Below are 19,446 nucleotides of genomic sequence, written 5' to 3'. Positions count from 1 at the left end.
ATTTTTAATCCATTTGGGAATATTTTGCTGCTTTTTTCAAACTGTCTCTCGCTTCCTCATTACGTCACATGTCCCGCCTCCCCGCGGTGTCTTTTGGCTAGCTGGTAGTGTCAGCCTGTATCTGATAGATCAGAGGCAGGAACGTAGCCAACCACACCACGGGGATGCGGGACATGTGACGTAATGTGGAAGCGAGAGACAGTTTGGAAAAAGCTGCTAAATTTTCACAAATAGATTAAAAATACATAACAGCATCGCCGATTAGCGCCGCTTCGCACACGTTTCCGCAGTCTCCTAGTGCAGTTCTGGGTATCTTTAAAGAATCTCAACAACATCTGAGCGACGCTGTATTCGTCCGAGACCAGACAGTGGTAGCGTTGCGTATCAGGAAGAGTGAACTAAGGAGCAAGGGACCCTAAATACCGTCTTCCAAATACAAAAAAAAAGGTAATTTAAGGGTCCCGAGAGGGGCTACAAAAAAGATAGAACCAGCGAGGTGTAGAGCTGTCACAATTATTACATAATCGCAGTTATTTGAGGTAATGCAATTATTTTGCATAATCATCATAATCGTTTTCATGTTGAGAAATGTTAATATAGTTACAAACACTTTCAAAAAGTAGTGGAAATAGCAGATCTACAAGCTCACAACGCGTTGTGGCTATTTCAACTATCAATGTTCTCTTTTAAGTATAAAATTGTCAAATGTCAGTAATTTCTTTGTATATTTAAGTTATGTGTCATGATTGCCATGTGCAACTTCAACAGAAATGTAAGTGTCAACAACAAATACACAATTTAATCGTTAATCGTGATTATTTGAGTGACAATTAATCGTCATGTAAAATGTAATATTCGGGGCAGCCCTAGCGAGGTGACAAAAGAGGGACGCTGTTCAAGTTTTTTGTACGCCCGGGGTCACAATGGCTAAGCTTTGCCCGATGCTTGATGATTGATGAAATTAACTCAACTCAAAAATGGCACTGCTCACGTCACACTAGGTGTGATTTTCTTTATTGCCTTTTTGTATGAGCTGCAGCCTAAGTCTGATCATCCTATTGATGTACTTAGTACTTCGGTTCTCAATAATGTGATGACCAGCAGGGGTTCCCTATAGAGACAAAATGTGCCTGCTTTGTTCCCACAAAGAATCTCCTCGGATTATTGGCTTAGGAATGTGACAAAAAATATATCCATGAATTCAAGTCTCCAGGAAGTTTTTAAGGAGTGACTATCCCTTTAAGGACCCCTGAGGGTCCCTGGGCCCCACTTTGAGCTTCACATTTGAGAAGAGCCAATAGCCTTTGGGCTCATGACAAGTATACTTCATGAAAGATCAACTGTTACTCACTGATATTAACACCCGCTTGTCGGAGACCCGACATATTTGGGCATGTATGTGATTGTGTCCCGTAAAATATCAGCATGAGAAATGGATCAGGTGCAAGTTAACATCTGACCTACTGTAGCTAAAGAAGGCACCCATCATTAATCTCACCACATTTACGACAAAGTCAAATTATTTAGCCACCACACCGTTGGCATTCTTCTGACGACACTTTTATAATAGGCCTTTAACTGGTCAAAACTCTTTAGAAAGTCACTTGTATACATGATGGTTCTGACCACATCAATATTTGCATTCCCCTGTTGCATCAGCTCTATTTTAAAAGCCAGTTCCTCTAGCACGTGGTTCTTCTTCAACTACTACTTTTGTACTAACGACAAAAGCATAGTTTTAAAATCAAGTGGCTGTCAGTGTTCACACCAACTATAAAAAAAAACACAATGGTGAACGATAGTTATATTATCTTTATAGTTATGGTGCCTGGGGGGAATGGCGCTTAAGGCACCGCTCACTGGGTAAATGCCATGGTTTCACCATATGAGAGGGAAAGCTATTATCTGGCAGCGACCACTCCCAACTGGGCAGAAATTATTCAACACAGAATAAAAGTGATCACTCAGTCACTTTGAACTCTGTGCCACTGCCATTTTGCCTTAACAACCCCCATGGACCAAACGATTCATGCCAGAAAAATGTTACTGACTTTCCCTAAAATGATTCTCATTTATAGAATCTGAGCTGAACATTTTATTCAGGAGTTTGACATTTTTCCACATGTATAATTGTGATATTGAGAACTGAGTCTGTGACCGACCCATTGCTCTTTGCACCCCTTACTGACCAAAGTGGCGTATACCTGTACTATTGATTAGAGCAGTGGTCAACCACAACAAAACCGGTTAATACAAATCGTTAACCACTTTAACCCTACATCGACAAGTGAAAAATGACAATATTTTTGAAACATTTTAACAACACAAATATTGTATGGGGGTCCCTTGCACAAAATATGGGCAAATGCATATTTCATTTGGGGGTCCTTGACATGAAAAAGTTTGAGAACCACTGGTTTAAACGTGTAATGTACAGTATACCCCCCCCCCCCCCGTACACATGACAGATGTTGTAAAAACAAACTGGGATAAACCAGTTGTACAGGCGATGGCATGCAGGTGTGTGTGTGTGTGTGTGTGTGTGTGTGTGTGTGTGTGTGTGTGTGTGTGTGTGTGTGTGTGTGTGTGTGTGTTGGGGGGAGGGGGTCACGTGTGCAGGTGGTGATGATGGGAGCCCGGCCCGCAGTTAACATTCTTTATCAGACACGTGACAGAACATTTCCCTCCTCTCTTCCATTATTCGTTAACCGCTTAAGTCTCTTACAACAACACTTCTCAAAACTTTTACATTTCAAGGACCTCCAGTTGGTAATGCATCGGGCCAAAGATGACCATAACTCCAAGAGTGTACAAACTAGGAATGAGGCCGAATATTCGGCACCGAAAATCTTCGGCCGAAAATGGCTAAAAATGCATTTTCGGTTTTCGGCCGTATAGTTTTTAAAACCGAATAGTATAGCACCGAATAGTGTGAAGAACAGGGGTCCAGTATAATCTCTCAAAAAGCAGCCGCAGCATCAGTAAACATTCTCTCTCTCTCCCCCCTCCCTCACTCACTCACTCACTCCGTCTCGCATTCACTTCACTTCACTAGTCTGCGCAGCTGCCGGCTAACGAGTGTAGCCTACATTGCGACCTGTCGCTCGTTGTGTAAGCTTAGCTCCGTGACAGGCAGCGTGCCTCCGTCAAGCTCGTTAAAGTGTTCATTGAGCAGGAGCAGAGCCTCCGCGATTTTGATTGACAAAGATAGCAGTTAGTTGAGTGCTGTTTGTCAATCCTTTGTTGCTACAGAGCATAGCACTAGTCAGTGCTAAGGGCTAACAACAACCATGCATAAGGATGTCGTCTCTGTCACTGGTGTTAGTTGTGTGAAGCTTGTCAGAGTGTTTGTCAGCGAGCGTCTCGGTTTGGCTGCTGAGTTCATGTACAACCTCTTCCAGAGAGAGATGGAGACACACACTGTGTGTGTGTGTGTGTGTGTGTGTGTGTGTGTGTGTGTGTGTGTGTGTGTGTGTGTGTGTGTGTGTGTGTGTGTGTGTGCGTGCGTGTGTGGTGTGTGGGGGGGGGGGGGGGGGGGGCGGGGGCTATAGGCACATGGCTAGTAAAAAAGATGTGAGATGTAGGGTCCTGTCTGGACTCTGTAGTTAGATGGATAGATGAGGGACAGACGCTAGGAAGAGTGGGCACTAAGGAGGAGTGGGCACCTTGATATCAAGTTCTAATATTTCTATAACTGCTAAAAAAAAATATACAATCATTTGGGCATAAAGAATAAGTTCAATGATAAATGTAGGGCTGATAATGACATACTGTACGTGATATGGTATGTTCAAATCATGTAATCAAAAAGTTAATTTTGAGCCCTGATAATGGTGATTATTATTATTATTATAGTTTTGACATAATCACGTTTGCCATAATAAGGTAGCTTTACAACAAATGGTACAAAAATGGTAATAAAAATACATTATGCGCATAATATATATTAATAATATTCGGCTATTCGGTATTCGGTTTTCGGCGGAATGTTTCCACTATTCGGTATTCGGTTTCGGCCAATAATTTTGTATTCGGCACATCCCTAGTACAAACTAGGGATGGGACGATAACACGATATGAAAATGTCATATCACGATTATTGTGACAAAAGAAATCACGATTTACTGTATTATCACGATAATCAAAATCCATTATCCTGGGGCTGGACATTTGCCAAAAAATAGCCGATCTACAAGCTCACAACGCGTGAGCTTGTATATCGGCTATTTTTTGGCAAAGACATTTGATAGTGAAAAAAAGACTATCAAGTACGTATTATAAGTTCCTTTTACCAATAATAGAGGGTTTAAGTGGTACCAGATATGCAGCTCGGCAAATAAAAGGTGAATTGATCCCAGTGCATGACAAGAGGACGATATCACGATAAATTCAATCTCCACGATACGATTACCGTGAGTGGTTTTTATCACGATAAACGATAATATCGCGTATCGTCCCATCCCTAGTACAAACTGTAACCCGTTTAACATTTAACACGTAATATTTGTACACTCTCAAGAGTTACATACCTGGAAGGGTCCATTTGGTTTTTAACTATCAACATTTTAGCTGGGGAGTGGGGGACCCTACTTTGGGAAACCAGTCTTATATTTCTGCTAAGAGATTGCTTCACATTATGTCTTGGTGACTGGCCACTGGCAAGCAGGCACTTCACATTCAACACCTGCCTCAAACCCATAGAATGTCCACTCACCTGCAGAGTAAAGACATTACCTTTTACAAATCCCCACAGGGAAATTCCTTCTTTTTTTTTTGCACAGTGCAAACTGCAAATGTGCCCATCTTATCCTGATCTCCCACTTGAAATGGATCTAATTTTCAAACTCAACTGGCAAATCTGGGGTATTTCAACTTGGGAATTGAAGAGCCTATTTCACGCTGCATCAAGCACATTACACATATGACACAGTTGGTTCTGGCCAATATAACACCATGTGAGATGCCAATCACAGTCCTTTTGGTGCTGTTAGTTGGCTAGTGTGAGAGCCTACTGTGGCTGGGCGATATGACTTTAAATCTAGATCCCTGTTTTTGCCTCAATTTAGATAAATTAACCTTTTTGAAAATAGTCGAAAATAGAGAAAATAGTCGATCTACAAGCTCAAGTGACACATCGCAACGCATTGCAAACTTCAGGTAGGTAGGCAAAATTCAGTAAACTACCAAATTCAGTATTATTATAGTATTATGAATGTATGTGGTTAATCAGACAAATCAATTTAGTTGATTATAAACTGTAGGTCATTGTGGGCCAGCAATGTTTGGAATTCGCCCATCAGGATGGAATGTAAAAATAAAATAAAAAATCAGACAGATCCGTCTTGATCACATGACTAATGAGATAATGTGTACCGATGTGAGTAATATAAAATAAATGTGTTTTGCAAACATCGGCCTCCTGGTGGCGCTGCAACAGGCCGATGTGAAATCTGTGGGGCAGAGGTTCTGCTCTAGCATCCATGGTGTGTGTGTGCACACTGCACAGTTTCAGTCCAATGGTGCCGGAGATTTATTAGCTGTTCACAGATGGACGAACACACGGACGGACGGGTTGCAAAACATAGTCCCTGTCACGCCTTTGGCCTGGCGAGAGAAACGTGTACAGGACAACAAAGCTATTTCAAAAATAATTGTTCAATGATATATTATAGATTTCAACTACTTTGTTTACAGCCTCTTTCTAGTGTGTTTAATATTTGGCAGTGTACCAATTGAGCATTTGAAAAGTTTGAGTAAAACAACAAAATATTTACACTTATTCACACCCAATATATAGAGCAGGGGTCTTCATTAGCTGAGAGAGAGAGAGATGGGGCAGACCCCCCCACTACATATTTTATAAATGTGTGTCGCAGATTAAACTTTTTCATAGATTAAAGCTAATGTGTATTTTCAGATAGTTAACCTTTTAAACCCTCAATATTTAGTCAACTTGACTGTTGGCTCTACTTGGTCTGCTCTTTTCCCCCTCTACACCAACTCCCCGAAAATAGCCGATCTACAAGCTCCCTTAACATCTGCAAGACGTTGTGAGCTTGTAGAGCTGCCATTTTCAACTAATGTTCCCCATCACATAAGGATTTGGCGGACCCCCTGTAGTAACTCTGAGGACCCCCTTGGGGTCCCGGACCCCCCATTGAACACCCCTGATATAGAGGCTACACCAGAGTTATAGGGAGTTTAAGCAAAGACGGTTTTCAGGACCTTTCCGCTAGGCAGAAGTACAGCTGCTATGACCAATCGCTGTAGCAGTCAAAATCGCTAAATAGCCGTCGGCGACAGGTTCCCACCCCTTTTACTGAACTCTTTGGTTCCCATGTTGACGCGTCTATGTAGCAGTCCTAGTAGGACTGCCCTAGTAGGACGGCAAGCAGGTTTATCTATCGAGGTTTATCTACCGGAGCGGACTGCCTTAGCCGTCCTCGCTTAAAGTCCCTAATATATCTAGTCCCCAATATATCTAGAGGGCGGATTGTCCCCCCCCCCCCCCCCAGAAAATAGCAGATCTACAAGCTCACAACACGTTGTGAGCTTGTAGATCAACTATTTTTTGGCAAAGACATAGAGAGTGAAAAAAAGACTGTATCAAGTACGTATATTATAAGTACCATTTACCAATTATAGAGGGTTTAAATGGTAACGGATATGCAGCTTGGCAAATAAAGGCTGAATTGATCCCAGTGCATGACGGAGGACGTCATCACGATAAATTAAATGTCCACGATACATGAGTGTTTTTTATCACGATATATGATAATATCGCGTATCGTCCCATCCCTACTTGAGCTATCACACATAAGGGCGAGATCTCCGAGCGTCGTCTTTTGGAGGACGCACCGCCCTCCCGTGAGGACGCGTCTTCACCGTGAGGACGTGTCTTCAAGACGAGGACGCTCAGAGAGCTTGCCCTCCCTCATAATATGGGTAAAGGGTCACACTCGGATTTACAGTGTAGAAGTTATGGTGATCATACAAATTGACAGGGGTCAAGTAAGTTAAGTGGGTCAAGTAACTAGACAACACTGACACATAGCTAGATATTACTGGCCGGTAAGGTTTGGCTGTAAACAACCCTAGTTGCCATGATATGAGACATCATAACTACAGAATATCGTCTTGCTTAATATCCTCTCAAGGTGCTCAGAGTGACACGGCCATACTGTAGCAGCCAAAATGACTCAGTCATTGCAACAGTTGGGTTGCCTGTGCTTGCCAGAGGGCAGTAGGCACCCTCACTTCCCCCCCATGTGTTTTTCAGATCATTGTACAAACAAGGGGCTGGGCCTCTTGAGAGCTTTAACTCCTCTGTCAAGGCACTTTTGGGGAAGCAGGGTCCTCTATCCAACCACACAGCAAGCTAGCTTGACAGCTGGTTCTCTTAACTTTTTAATTTCAAGGACCCTCATAATAACTCGAGCATATTCGTAAATGGAACCAAATGGAGTTATGGACCGGACCTGTAAGGGTCCATTTGGAACCGCATCAAGAAACCCAGAGGGTCCCTGGACCCCACTTCAAGGACCACTGGCCTAGTACATACCAACTCAAAACGATGACAGTCAAAAACTAACAAAGCCATTGCTGACCTGACTGTGGTGTTGCTTTCAAATCTATTGAGTTGATACAGTATACAACTACAACCTAAATACCTACCTACTACACGTTATAACTATATCATATATTGTAGGCCTAGCCTAGTTAATGTCAACTATTTTAGGTTTCATATACACGGTTGTCAATCAATCATTTGTCACACCTGCTGTCGTGACAACACCACCTGGCAAAGCTGAACCTCCCCAGGCTTCAGACAGAGTACAGTAGTAAGGCAGGGGTCTTCAACAGGGGGTCCAGGACCCCTAGGGGGTCCTCCAAATCTTTGAACGATAGAAACTTTTCTCCTTTTTTATATTAACCACTTGAACCATAACGTCCATAGTCTGAGAACTGTAGCCAAAAATAGCAGATGTAGATCTGCTATTTTCGGCAAAGAGCTTTGGTGTAGAGGGGGGAAAGAGCAGACTAAGTACAGAGTGAAAGGTCAATGGTTCAAGTGGTTAAATATCTGAAAACACAAATTGACATGAATCCAAAATACAATGCTGATAATGCTGTCAAACAATGAAACTATATGGAATCTGGGGGTCCCTGCTTCATCTCTCTCTCTCTCTCTCTCTCTCTCTCAGCTAAGGGGGTCCTTGGCCCTTGGAGTACCGTAGCAAGGAATGACTTGGGATAGCTAGCCAGCCAGCTTAGCAGCTAACAGTACAAAACAATGAGGAGAGGGGAGAGTTACAACCAGCTCATCTTGATCTGCTAGCGTTGGTGCTGGTGGCTACTGGCTAGCGACCAAAGCTAGCCGAGACACCCACCCACACCCACACAAACAGGTTGTTATTATTGTTGTTCTTACCCCCAGAACCCACAGGGACAGCGTGGGGGGGCAGCGTTACTGGGAGGCTTGCTGCGCTCGCTGCCCGTGTCCCCCATGTCGCTCTCTTCGGTCTCGGCGTAGCAGCGCAGGTGAATCCGGGGACGCGGCTTGGGGCCTCGGCTCGTTTCGATCGTTATTTTTTGTTTAAGGTTTCCTTTAGTTTGGTTCGTTTTAAACGACGGTTCAAATGTCTCTTTTAAAGGGTCGACGCCTCGCCGACACGTGCGGCCCCGGAGACAATGGCACTTAAAGCCGGTATAAATGTGTAGAAATGATGACAGCTGGACTAAAACGACGGACAGACAACATCCATCCAGTAGAGATGAGACGCTCGCGAACGAATCGTGTCTTTTGAACGGCTCTTTGAAATGAACGATGGGATCCGGTTCCTTTTTAATGAACAGTGGTGTAAAAGTACTCAAATTCTTAAGTAAAAGTATCAATACTGCAATGTTGAAATACTCTGCCACAAGTAGAAGTTCGGAATTCAAAATGTAATGTAGGCTACATAAGTACCAATAGTAGAAAGTACTCATTATACACAGAATGTCCCATTTCACAAGTTTTCCAATGAATAAAATCTAGAAAAATCTTTCAAAAATAGTTGCGACGCATTGTGAGCTAAGCTTGTAGATCCTAGATCGGCTATTTTCAAATGGCAGCTTGTATAGCAGAAAGCCTGGTGACGCGAGGTTAGGGTTTAAGTAGCCTAATTTGTAATCATAAATTCATAATCAAAATCTACAAAGTAACTAAAACGAGACAGTCTTTTGACGGCTTTTTGAAAGGAACGGATCCCAGAGATCCGGCTCACTTCAAAGAACCATAAATCCCATCTCTACCATCCAGCAGGGCCGGTCAGCTGGAGGGAGGGAGGAACCAACCACTGCGGGGAGAGGGGAATGCTTCCTGCAAGTCAAACGTTAAACTCCAGGCTCCGTCTCGATGTTGGAAAATTACTTGTAATTATACATGTATTTTATTATTTTTTTACACTAAAGCTCAACATATTTTACTTACCAACTTTTAACAAGGGCTTTAAATTGGTTGGCGTTTGTGTTGGTAATGTTTTCGGCTCCCCTGGTTAACATGGTATGATCCATTCAATACTATCTTCCTGCAAACAGTCAGGGAGCCCACTCACACACACACACACACACACACACACACACACACACACACACACACACACACACATATGGAAAGCCAGATAGGCCTACACACACACACACACACACACACACACACACACACACACACACACACACACACACACACACACTGACTACACTGTTGTGAATGTAGAGCAGTGCTTCTCAAACTTTTTCATGTCAAGGCCCCTGACAATGACATGAATTAATGTGTATTTGGTCGCGGACCCCCATTTGAAAATGTTCTGTGCCAGGGACCCTCATACAAGATACAGATTTGTGTTGTTAAAATGTTTCAAAAAATATAAATACAAATAAAAATCTAATTTAGGCTATGTCTGGCTTTTTGTGTATGTATCATGGATGTATGAGCACGGAACTCCATGTATGGAGATAACTGTTACGAACAGAACGGCCCATTAAAAAACATAATAACGAGATATATGCACGTGTATCGTGTTTGATGCCAAAGACCTTCAGATATTATGGTTAAAAAAAGAACGAAAAATAACTATGTTAGTTAATTTTGAGGAACCATGAACTTTAGTTCAAAATGTAGAATTATGAACCATGAAATAAATAACTAACTAAAATGTTAGTTCATTTTAGAAGTTTTGAACTTGAACTTGATCTAGTTCATTTTGAAAGTGAACTTTCCCAACACTGATGGTAGGTAGTACTGGTAGAAGAATTCATGATCCCTCAGGTGGAAATTGGTTAGGGAATTGGGTAGGGATAAAGGGATCTCTTCCATGCTTTTTGCCTGCAGAAAACCTTTTTTGGAAAGTCGCCCCCAGTAGATATTCACAGTGTCAGGCAGGGACAGTGGCATGAGTTTTAAAGCACATGGACCTTAACCACTTTCACCCTGGAATCCCACATTTAGACATCATTATAAGCAGGGGGGAAATCCCCTTCTAAAATATCCAAATAGAAATACAAGCTTGTATATTGGCCATTTCTTTAATAATTTATTTGAATAGGCTTTTTAAAAAAGAGAGAAAAGAAAACATATTCTGTATAATATGAGTCCTATGAGTATTATCTTCACTATGCAGTGTTCTTCACAATGCTCAGGTATTACCTGTGGAAAAGCTGAAGAAAAATATATGGCCAGAAAATGTTCTGTGATTTGTGACCCTCAGACCCTCAGAATGCATTTCCCTTTGATTTACTTATTGGGACACTTACATGTACACATTTTCAACATAACCTGGCGTAGGGCTGATGTACCCATTGCAGTCACAAAACTAAACAATCTTAAACATACTGTAGCATATAGGTCATAGGTTCACATGGGCAGGGCATGATGACACCTGCTGCTATATGTGAACTATGTGTTACCACTTGATATGTTTATGCTTAAAGGAGTAGTTCACCACTTTTCAACATGTCTTCATATAATAGGTCCTCACTAGTTCATGATAAAATATCACCATTTTTTTCTTCTCAGTCCAAGTCTCCTTGGAGAGCTGTGGGAAGTTCAGAATCCATCGTCTTGTGACATCATCATTTTCCAGAAAAGAAAATGTAATCAATATTTTTGAAAAAAAGATTTAGATTTTTATTATTGCGAGAACAATGGCTTCCACTTTAAAATTGCAACTTTTCATGAATAGAAAGCCTGCAGTTTCTATAAACTGGATTGGTAATCGATGATGTCACAAGACGATGGGTTTCTGACCAGCCCACAGAAAAAAGCTATTTTTGAGTGAGGACCAATTATATGAACATAGGTTGAAAAGTGGTGGAGTGCCCCTTTAACTTCATCTACATACTGTATCTGCTGGTCTTATGCTAATAGGTGTATTTAAGTAGATATCTTGATCATTTTATGTACTCAATGACAAGCAACATTAAGATTTTTTTTCTCCATGCTCTAGCACTCACTCCTTATTCTTCTTCTTCTCCCTATTATATATTAAAAAATGAATTGCACTTACACAAAAACAAGTTTCTAAATGCCACTGTACCGAAAAGTTGTGTTGAAAAGTTTACTTACCGTGATGTCACACTGAATGTGGAAATAAATGGCGGAATAATAATTCATACAAAAACAGGGTTCCAAGCACTGTGGGAAAGCACCCTAAAATAGTATGAGGTGTATTGTCTCTCAGTTCACAGGACCAGTGTGTTATTAAAACTAATCAGATTGTGTACTACTCTCCATTTTAGATCCAGAGAACGGAGACCATGTGAGAATTGGGAGATCGTTTGGAAGTTGTCTAATCAGAAAGCATGTTGATTTTTGTTTGTCTGGACATTTTCTATCCCTTTTTATTTAGCTGTTCTTTGTCAACTCAATTAATTAAAACTTAAAACCTTAGTTTTGGGTGCTTTGTGCATTGCTATACTTTTGTTCATGTACCACTATTAGACAAAGGAGGCAATACACTCTTGTATGTTTGTAAAACATAGTTCTAATAATGTGTAACAGCACTGTTTTTAATTAATTGTAATTGACAGTAAGAATCCCTAATCGGGAGATAAGCGACCGTCAGGTCGCATACACTAACTTTAGAAGGCAATCGTAGCCAATCAGGAGGGAATATGGGAAATGGGACAGATGCATGTTGATGACATGCACTTTGGAGATATACTGTGTACAGCTTTGCATGATTTTAGGCCATAATCTGTAGGAGCAGTGTCCAAAAATGTCTTTTGCCAAAATTGGCCTGATGGTGGCGCTAGAAGAGGGGCATGTGAGAAATCAGGGGCGGAGGTTGTGGTTTGCCAGCCAAGGAGTGTGTGTGCAAAGTTTAAGGCATGGATACGTTACGTTACGTAACGTTACGTTGCGTTACGTTACGTGACGGACAGACGGACAGCCGGTGGAGCTTTTCATAGTAACTTGCGACCTGATGGTCGCAATAACTTCAATTATTAACATTCCTATTTTCAATTCTGTTATAGTAATTGCAATAATGTATCAGACTGACAATAAAATAGAATTGTTCCTGGACATGGGTTAGGGTTAGGTAGGAAAATGTTGAGTTTACCTTGAATGTCATAAAATAAAATATACAATCAAGTGAGAAATGTGGACAAGATTTCAACATTGGACTAGCAATACAATTTAAGGTAAATACTTGCTTCATTGGAGAACCCCAGGCATTTAACATGTAGTTATACTTCAGACAATAGGTAGCCGCACACTAGCCGATAATCGTGGCATTTAATGACCCTCCTGACTATCGGGCTGCCTGCGTCTGAAACGGTTCCGATTATCGGGCATAAATGTCGTCTTGTGTGAGGGTTCACAGATCCAATCTGTACACTGCAGAGTTGCTCGCAGGACAATCGGGGACTGTTTGGGGTAATATTCTTCTGGATCGCTATACTGGTATGGAACATCAGCGGGGGACGAGAAAGACCGCCACTGTTTTTCGGGCGCAAGAAACGGGGTCTGTTGGTGCCAATAGAGCTGTTGATCTGAGTCTGACCATAGTATCTGAGCGACAGATCTCTCTCTCTTTTTCTCTCTCCATCTCTCCCTCTCTCTCACACACACTCAAACACACACAGACACACTTTTCATACCGTCTGTCCATTAGGTTGTATCATGATTGGGATGGGAATTAAAACTCAACGGGAGCGGGTTTGTTTTATATCAAACAGAAACAGAAATAATCGCTACCAGTCACAGAATGGGAACAGCATGTCGGGGACTCACACTCTGTGATGATGCTCCAGGTGAGTCTCACAGTAGGAGGCCAGACATACCAGGCAGGACTTCAAGGCAGTGAGCTTGGCCTCAGTACCAGATGTCACAGGAGATTTTATCTGGATTAGCAGGTTCTTGGTTTGTGACTTTCCGACTTCTGTGTCTTCCTGAACTCGTCAGCCATCTCAAAGAGAACTTTTATTAACAGAGAATTCTAGTTTCTTGTAGAAAGTTTTTTGACATAGTGAACACGGAACAATGACACACATCATTCGAGTCCTGATAATATGTGATGCAGGTTTTGCACTAGGTATTTCCATGGAGTGATGATTGGATCAGTGAACAGACAGATGGAACTTTTGTCACAACTATACAATCCTCATTGCATTTCTTCTTGCTTCACACCTAGGGCTGTCACGATTATGACATTTTACATGACGATTAATTGTCACTCAAATAATTGAGATTAACGATTTAAAGGGATATTCCACTTTCAAAAAACGTTTGGTCATTTTATTGTCTAATCAGGCTTTTATGTAGCCTAGTTCCAGACCCTGAATCGCTAGCCACACCCCTTTAAATTTTTTGTTTTGAAACGAAATGTCAATTCAGACTGAGTGTCAGGCTAGCTTTTATGAACACCCTGAACAGTTTTGAATTTGCTTGATTCAATATTTAGATATTTGATGTAAATGTTACCAGGCCCTCCAGGCCCAAAGCCTCTCCCCACACACACCCATTGTAACTTCAAACTTCATTTTAACCATGATAAATTCATTACAAACACCTATTATTTTTTCTGGTGACTCATATTACCCTCCTAATACGTGAGCAGGCCATGTTTTTTCAATAACATTTTTCATTTATGTTTAATAATTATTTTTTGTATTTAATCTTTTCCATTTTACCAAATAAAAATGAAGTTAAAATGGGTGTGTGTGGGGAGAGACACCCTTCCCCTGTTTCCCTGTTGAAAGTGGAATATCCCTTTAATTTAAGTTTTTGTCGTTAACAATTACATTTCGGCTTTTAGGCGTTTAAGTTGCACTTGGTAGATATGACACATAACCTAAATAAGCAAAGACATTACTGACATATTTGACAACACATTGATAGTGGAAATAGCCGATCTACAAGCTCACAACGCATCGCATCTCGGCTATTTCCACTATTAATTGTGATTTTGTCGTTGACAATTACATTTCTGTTTGGCTTTTAGGCGTTTAAGTTGCACTTGGTAGATATGACACATAACCTAAATATACAAAGAAATTACTGACATTGTTGTGAGCTTGTGAGCTTGTAGATCTGCTATTTCCACTATTTCTGACTTTTTTTTAAATAAAATGTTCAACATGGAAGCGATTATGACGATGATGAAAAATAATCGCGATTATGTCAAATAATTGCAATTAGACAATTATGTAATAATTGTGACAGCCCTATTCACACCCCTTCAATAGCAAGACATGACCCTTCCTCTATCGATAGTGGCACCCCACTATATAATCACCCCCTTCCTCCATGTTTTTCTCCAAGTGAGAAGCAATCCACCTTGCAATTTTCATACTCTATAATCAGAGAAAGAAGTAGTCGCCAGCACTCAAGGAATCTCCTTTTCACATGAATGCATTTTGACCCTTCGGTCTTCTTCAGCGTTGTATAATGCTGAAAAGGAGATTCCTTGAGTGCTGGCAACTACTTCTTTCTAGTTTCTCATATACTATTTTGAGCCATGCACCTAAAAGCCTTCATCTAACTTGGAGTGTTGCGGGCTTTCTGCTTTGTTGCAGATACCTTTCTATACTATGTAATCAGCATCCCTGCACTACTCCTCATCTCCTCCCTCCTTAACACTCCCTGCTGACAGGTGTCGCCTGTCAGCAGTGACAATTATCACCCTCTGGCTTCCCTCACCCGGACATGGGTCAATTGTGTTTGTGTCAACGCCCGAAAAAGCAGGATCAATGATGGATACTACACCTAAATTATGATAGATCTAATAAAGCTAATTCTGAATTAGACCCAATATAGAATCCTCCACTTAGACACTATTATACCAAATTACTGATTAGAAACCAAATAGAAAATCTCAATACACTATAGACACCATTTTACAATATCATCTCACTAGAAACAGAGAGACGTCTCCACCGTCACCACTGCACCCCATGCCGTGATTATTTAGGCGGATTCATCATGTAAGCAAACCTAGATTTTAGGTCTGTGATGGGAAGTGATTTGTTAAAAAAGTGATTCTATTAAAAAAAGAAAAAGAAAAAAAGAAAAGCCTAGCGCGACGCCCCCCAGGTGCGAGGCCCCCCAGGTGCGAGGCCCCCCAGGTGCGAGGCCCTGTGCGACCGCACCGCTCGCACTACCCAAGTGGCTCTGACTAGAAATACATGTCATATCAGATCCAAAATATGATACAATTTGAAACTATTTCACCAAATGATGCTGTTATTATTAGACTCTATAGTTAACGCTATACCAACATGGGCCTATAATATGTCCATTTGACAACACCAGCTGTATTAGGCGAATTTAAGGCCTTATTATATCATGCATGCATATCCTTTATTACAGTCAGACAAAACACTGAGAGCTCAATGCCCGGCTGAATGGTTTTAACGAACACGCTGCCACAAAGAAACATGTGCCCCGCTGTGTACCAAGCATCCACAGCGTTTTGATGTACCATGGTGACAGCTTGGCAATGTATAGATCAGAGGTTCTCAAACTGTGGGTCGGGACCGCTAGGAGGGGGTCCTCAACTTATTTTTGTCCCCAGATAATTTGCTCAATGTGCAATATTGTTTTCTCACTCAACAATAAACAAACCTACATACAACAGTAGAAATGTATACAGGGTCTGCACATTTCTAAAGTAACAATTTAAGACATTTTTAATACCTCCAAAATGAAAATTAATAAATAAATAAATTAAGACCATTACTGCATCAAAAGTAAGTATTAAGGCCCATTTCCACTGGGCCAGATAACAGATAAAAAAATCTCTTTCTCCAGATATTTTTCCATTCAAAGTGGATGGTAGATACAGATAAAAAAAAATATCTGCCACAGATATTTCTTTTATCTTTGGCAGATTATTTTTTTTATCTGTATCTACCATCCACTTTGAATAGAAAAATATCTGGAGAAAGAGATTTTTTTATCTGTTATCTGGCCCAGTGGGAATGGGCCTTTACCTATGAAAGAGGCAAAAAAATTAAAAAAGCTGCATGCTCATGCATTGTGAGGCATTGTGAGCATTTAGATCGGCTATTTTCACAATACAGAGCCCAACAAAAATGTATTGCCACAACTCAATTCCAAGTGCTTGTCAGGGTGGGGGGTCGCCAGTTCAAATATTTTGGGGGGTTGCGGCCTCAAAAGTTTGGGAACCACAGGTAAAGATGACCAGAAGCACAGTGAAATCACGATATAGCACCCTTGCACTGCTTGTCACACTTAAATGAACGGTCGCTGTTACTACATGTCACCCGACTCTAACCCTCACCCTAACCTTAACCTCCGTGGAGTGAGTCGCTAACCCTCCGGTCAAAATGATGGGCGTTTGCAAAAGCGAGATTTATATTTTTTACATTTGATTAAAAAAATTGAAGGTATTGGCAAATCCCCTTGTTCTCTGTGGATGAAACCACTGACGAATCAGTGAAGAAGCTCCTTTGCCTATTTGTGAAATACCACACAACGACAGTCTGTCAGTATCTATGTTGGGCCTGTGGAGCTCATGCTAATGGGACAACGGGTGTCATAATTGCCTTTCTATACCAGAGCGGTCTTCATGTTAAAAACATGGAGTGCATTGCTACAGCTGGTGGGAAAACATCAATCTGTTTTTACTTTAAACTAAACCACACGTTTACAGCTTATTCACTGACTGTACTGTACGTGCCAGTCGCTCAATATTGTTGCAAATAAGGCCAGTTAGCTTCTCCACCGCAATCCTTCAATACAATCAACAACTGGTTCATCCATTCAGCCATGCAAGTGAAACAGGGGTGTGACTGACTGACTGACTGACTACAGGAAAATCTATGAGGCTATAAATAATGTGGGCTGTCCGTGGAAATTGATAATGCCCCAGCTCTATCCACTGGTTATGGCGGACTGCATTGATGGAGTTGTTGAACAAGAGGATGCTCTCAGATTTCACTTTACCATATGGCTTCAAGAACAGAACACTGCTAGTCTGTCAGGATAAGATATATATAACAAAATAGCCTCTGCACTTCCTCTGGCCTGTTCTGATAAAAAAAAAAAAAAAAAAAACATTATAGCCCCCATTGAAGGGGGGGGGGGGGGAGAGAGAAAGAGAGAGAGAGAGAGAGAGAGAGAGAGAGAGAGAGAGAGAGAGATGTCTACCACCAAGTCATGCATGGTTAATCGTTTTATGCCAATATACCGGTATTTTGGGCTTGGGTCTTGTTTAACCTCGCCTACCAGGCTTTCTGGGGGAAAGCCTGGTGTTCGTTCACAACAGGCCGTTTGGTTTCCGCCCAACGTAGAAACCACTAGAAGAAGCGGCGTCGGTTTGATTTGGTTCCCTCCGTTTGTTTCCCCAATCCCTATTAAAATGCTTGAGTAGCCTAGTCTTTCCAGTCACTACGAGTTGGACTAAAAGATGCATATACCAAACAATTTTTTCAAAAGCAAAACTACTCCGCATCAAGGAGTTTATTAGGTAGGCCCTAAAAGTATGTCCTTGGGGTTAAAACTGTTTCCGGTGGATAGTTCCGGCCAAATTGTAGTCTTTGAGTACTACAACATGACATGTTGTGGTTTCCACTCCAGACCGGTTACAAGCCCGAAAGGTGAAGTGATCCCAGACTAGGTCTTGTTGCATTAAGCAGTCATTAGACTGTGGTTGAGCTGGACATTGTCAAACCAATATCTGGCTAAACTGAACATATGAGGCGAGTGGTGGTTGTCTACTTCCTCCTCAGGCCAACTGTGGGATTGGCAGTGACAGGGACTCCAGTCTGTGACCCCTGTCACTGCCAACCCAGCCCAAAACATATTGCCATAAAATATGACTTTCTCATCATCATCATCCTTCGACTGTTGTCGAGATCCTAGATGCCACGTCTTTCCATCGGGTCCTGTTGGCCATTGCTGCTCCCAGTTCTTGGAATGGTGTCAGGATATATATGAGGCCTGGTTCCTCTGGACGATTTGGGGAGCCGCCATGAAAGAGACCTTGGTGGAGGTTGAAATGCCAGACTGTCAGAAGTTCAGGTGTGCTGGAAGCTTGTCCCTTTCTGGCAAGAAAGTCGTTTGCTGTCAGCCACATATGAACCAAGATATTTAAAGTCCTCAACTTCCTTAATGACTTTCTCAACCTTCGACCATGGACTAAAGTAGGACAACATTGGAACTCTCAGAAATAACATTGATGTGCAGTGATTCCAAACTTTGTTCCAACGACAGCAGCAGCAAGAACATTGAGGCCAATGAGTGAATGAACGCCAAGCATGTATGAAAGGCAGATACTTGATCACAATAGACACCTAAATGTGACTTATAAATATATAATGGTAGACAAGGAACTTTCTGAATCTCACCCATCTGGTCACCCTATATGCAGTGTTACACAATAACGTTATTTTAACGTTATTTTATCTGTATGGTAGAGTATATTCATTAAATATAACTTACTTACACATCTGCAGTGGTGGGAGTCAAGGTTGTCTCCCACCTTTTTCATTGATGCTACTGGTTGACAAGAGGTATTGCATGAGGCTCAAGTGTCTCTCTCCACTGCCCAAACAGGCTTTCGGTCTGTACGTCACACCAGAGGAAATGTTGGTGGTGTTTGCGTGCATGGGGGACTCATGTTCAACTACCGGGTAGGAAACTGTACCTGAGTTGGCTCTGTACGTGAGCTGTTTCCTTTCTGTCTACATCAAATCTCTTTTTTTTTCAAAAATAGCGGATCTACAAGCTCACAACGTGACACAACGCGACACATTGTTTGATTATCAAATCAATATTTCAAATGTGTGCGTCTTTTTTTTCCTTTTTTTATTGCACATGCATGCCATAAATTCCATAGGGATAGACCACACATGGTTTTATGACATCATCAACTTGCGACGGGCATTTCCCCTATTGAGTGAAAGATTAGCTATTTCTAGATGAAATAAAATATTGAA

At 41.5% G+C, this 19,446-nt stretch overlaps 1 protein-coding gene across 1 annotated transcript in view; it reads right to left on the bottom strand.

Moving 5' to 3' along the window:
• LOC308289044 (AN1-type zinc finger protein 3 homolog) overlaps positions 1-8,758 on the bottom strand; it is a 35,741-nt gene extending 26,983 nt beyond the window's left edge. The window contains exon 1 of the mRNA XM_080730578.1: positions 8,432-8,758. Within this exon, the coding sequence (XP_080586704.1) occupies positions 8,432-8,508 (77 nt within the window). The 5' untranslated portion in view covers positions 8,509-8,758. The remainder of the gene's footprint in view (positions 1-8,431) is intronic.
• Positions 8,759-19,446: the final 10,688 nt, after the last annotated feature.

This window comes from Nannobrachium achirus (genome assembly GCF_963921795.1).
Source record: "Nannobrachium achirus genome assembly, chromosome: 7".
Classification (NCBI taxonomy): domain Eukaryota; kingdom Metazoa; phylum Chordata; class Actinopteri; order Myctophiformes; family Myctophidae; genus Nannobrachium; species Nannobrachium achirus.
Note: the sequence above shows the minus strand (reverse complement) of the source record. Positions and strands in the feature narration are given on the sequence as shown.